The 3,266-nt window shown below is 35.9% G+C and overlaps 1 protein-coding gene across 1 annotated transcript in view; it reads left to right on the top strand.

The window, feature by feature from the left end:
- LOC109825559 (phosphoserine phosphatase, chloroplastic-like) overlaps positions 7-3,266 on the top strand; it is a 4,320-nt gene continuing 1,060 nt past the window's right edge. Inside the window, exons 1-3 of the mRNA XM_020392413.1 lie at positions 7-73; positions 1,013-1,156; positions 1,304-1,357. Of these exons, the coding sequence (XP_020248002.1) occupies positions 65-73; positions 1,013-1,156; positions 1,304-1,357 (207 nt within the window). The 5' untranslated portion in view covers positions 7-64. The remainder of the gene's footprint in view (positions 74-1,012; positions 1,157-1,303; positions 1,358-3,266) is intronic.

Here is a 3,266-nt window from a genome sequence, read left to right as displayed (position 1 = left end):
ATTAATCAACAAGCTGAAGGCTGGTGGTACTAGTGTATATCTTATATCGGGAGGCTTTCGTCAAATGATCAATGTATGCTGCTAGACTCTATAACAAGGCTCATGTTTTTTGTGGTTATAAAAGTACAGACCACAATTTGCTGCTAAAATATTTTGCAGCGCTATTTAGACTGCATAAATGACACACTAGAAGCAGTTTTTTTTTAAAAAAAATACTTAAATTCAAGTCTATAATTGAGAGCCTATAGAGTATTACCAAGTGACTTGCACTCTAGTGGCACAACTTATTTAACTAAAGTTAAGACAAAATTCTAATTTGCATAACTTCCAAACGCAATGCTGAGATGCAGATAACTTTGGTTCCCTGTTCTTCACAAGTTTGGTTGGACAAGTTGCATAGAGACTGCAGTCGATGCAGATAATATCATTTTCTTTCTGCTTATGCACCATCATGAATCATAAATATGTAATCTGCAAGTTTCTCATCAATTCTCACAAAAAATTTGGTATATGACTGAGAAGTGTTAATAGTATTCTTTTGCAATCTTATTCTTTTAGTAGGTAGCATGTTCTTATTCAATCTAATTTTGTTGAATAAATCAATTGCTAAGTGTTAATAGTATTCTCTTGCAATCTTATTCTTTTAGTAGGTAACATGTTCTTATTCAATCTAATTTTGTTGAATAAATCAATTAACCATGCAAACTTCCAAACATTTTCCAAACCCCGACATGGTGATTATCAAGTCCTATAGCTTTCAGAAATCATATTTGCAAAGCTTCTTTTAACTTCAGAAGCCTATTCAACAATATCTCTAGTTTCCGCCTTGATTTGACTTTATTTGATTCTGTCTCAAGTCTCCTTTATGATTCTCATTAAACTAGTTAATAACTTTCTAAGAAACCTTGCATAATTTGTTACTCATTTTGTATGTCGCTTACAGCTGTAGTATCTTTTTACTATGAAGTTTGAATTTACTGAAAATAGTACGCTGACACATTTAAGTGTGAAGCCTGTTGCATCACAGCTTGGAATTGAAAACATCTACGCAAATCAATTACTTTTTACGAGTTCTGGGGGTTTCCTTGGGTTTGACAAAGACGAGTTTACTTCTAGGAGTGGTGGGAAGGCTACAGCTGTGCAACATATAAGAAAGGTACAGGAATTTGTGATGGTAATTAAGTTAGATAATTTTTTTCTCGACTTCTTCATTTTATAATTTGGGACTTGTAGGTCCATCACTACAAGACTTTGGTCATGATTGGAGATGGAGCAACTTCATTTTATAATTTGGGACTTGTAGGTCCATCACTACAAGACTTTGGTCATGATTGGAGATGGAGCAACTGATCTTGAGGTATGGAAAAAAAAAGGTCCATCACTACAAGACTTTGGTCATGATTGGAGATGGAGCAACTGATCTTGAGGTATGGAAAAAAAAAACTTTGATATCAATTTTCTAAATGTCATATCAATTTCGAAATTTTTGGTGCATCAGTTAGGTTGTAGAGGTTTTGATTGAAGACCGGGGCTAATATTCATTAATATCAAAATATGCCAAATATTTCCATATTTTAGCCGTTAATATGGATTCATTGCCAATTCTAATGGCAGACTAGCAAAACCCACTAATATTTATGATATCAATGCTATAAAAAGCGACAGGTAGAGTAACTATCACTGAGATTTAAAGGTTGTTACGTAGTTATGATAATGCATCATAAGATAAAAGGTTTACATGAATTTTTTCATCGCAGATCCTACCATAGTCAAGGCTGTCACGCAGTCGCAGGGGTTAACTGGCACACAGCCCCCCCCCCTCCCCCCCCAAGAAAGAAGATAGTTACAATCATGAGGAAGAGAGGCCATCTTGCAATTTATTTTTGGCTAAAATGCAGTTCAGGGTTGTTAAGTAGTCAGGTTGAATGAAGTTAAGGGTGTTAAGTGTGCAAAGTGAAAGGCTAATAGAATGAGAGGAATTCTGTGGCATTTTAGCGCATATAATCGAGCCATGGTTTTTGCTTAGCCTGGCTTTTATTGATGAATATGTTCCAATTAATTATTGGGCAGTTTGCTCATAGAAAATTGAGGGCTAATAGTTATGTGTTGGCTCTATACTCCGTGCAGTGCTGTGTGCATGCAAACAGCGCACACAAGGATGAACTCATTCTGTGTCCTGCCTACTTTGGTGTTAGCAGGAAGGCCGCAAGAACACTACTGAGTGGCTCTAATGTTTTATTGAAGTATTTGTAGCCTATCTGCCGCATTTTGCCTTTTGCTTACTACAAATCCAATAAGCTTAGTTTATTATTTTATTTTTCCAGCTTTACTGTGTGTCTTGATCCGTAGAATGTCCTTACTCGCCAACCATACGGCATATTTTGCCTTTCTGACTTTTCATGACTAATGTGTATCATTGTCAGCAAACACTACAAAAACCTCGAATAGCCATGAGAGGACACCGCCATACTCCGCGTCTACTGCTTCTTCATTTTACCTATCAATGTTTATATTAAAAAAAAAAATCCTTAGTTCAAATGCTTTTTTTAAAGGATCATGTTTCCTAAGTAATCATATTTTCTTTCCTAATTTTGCAGGCGTCGGCGCCAGGTTTTTTTTTTTTTTTTTTGTTTGTTATTTTTTTGGTTGGCGCTGATATCCTGTTCTTGCTATGGCAGGGGTTCAGCTTGCGTGACACAGTCGGCAGCCAAAGCTGATGCTTGTTACGACTTCAAAACAACTGCTTAACTTCATTGGAATAACCTGTCCTCCAGTCAGCAATGGAAGAATTTTACCCTATACGCTTATTATTTTGATATCAAGTTTGTTCTTTAATAGATGTTATGTGTTACAATTCAGAATTCAAAATTTGTACTCAACTTGCGGTTCTCCCAGGTTTCCTTTGTATTCCTGGTGTGTTTGTAACAATTAAAGGGGAGTATGCTGGTGTTAGTTGAGGCTTAAGATCTTTAGTTCTACTTGATCTAACAGCTCCCACTTCTATTGGAGGTTGGACATTGAAAATTTTGATCGAGGGGAAAGCTACAACAGAGATTTTGTTCTCTGTACTGTGAAGTTAGCGGTTTTCCCTAATGTAGAAGAAGGCTAGCAAAGGCTAGTGAATGAGCGTAAGATTTTTAAAAACCCATAGCTTGTTTCAATTTTAAAGTACTTTAAAAGTAATCAGTCTAACCACTAATATTTCTATTTGTCAACTACCCTACTAAATATATGGCATTAGCGTTAGCGTCTGCTCTCTAATTTAT

Source organism: Asparagus officinalis, chromosome 10 (genome assembly GCF_001876935.1).
Source record: "Asparagus officinalis chromosome 10, Aspof.V1, whole genome shotgun sequence".
In the NCBI taxonomy this organism is placed as follows: domain Eukaryota; kingdom Viridiplantae; phylum Streptophyta; class Magnoliopsida; order Asparagales; family Asparagaceae; genus Asparagus; species Asparagus officinalis.
This window is presented reverse-complemented; position numbering and strand designations above follow the sequence as displayed.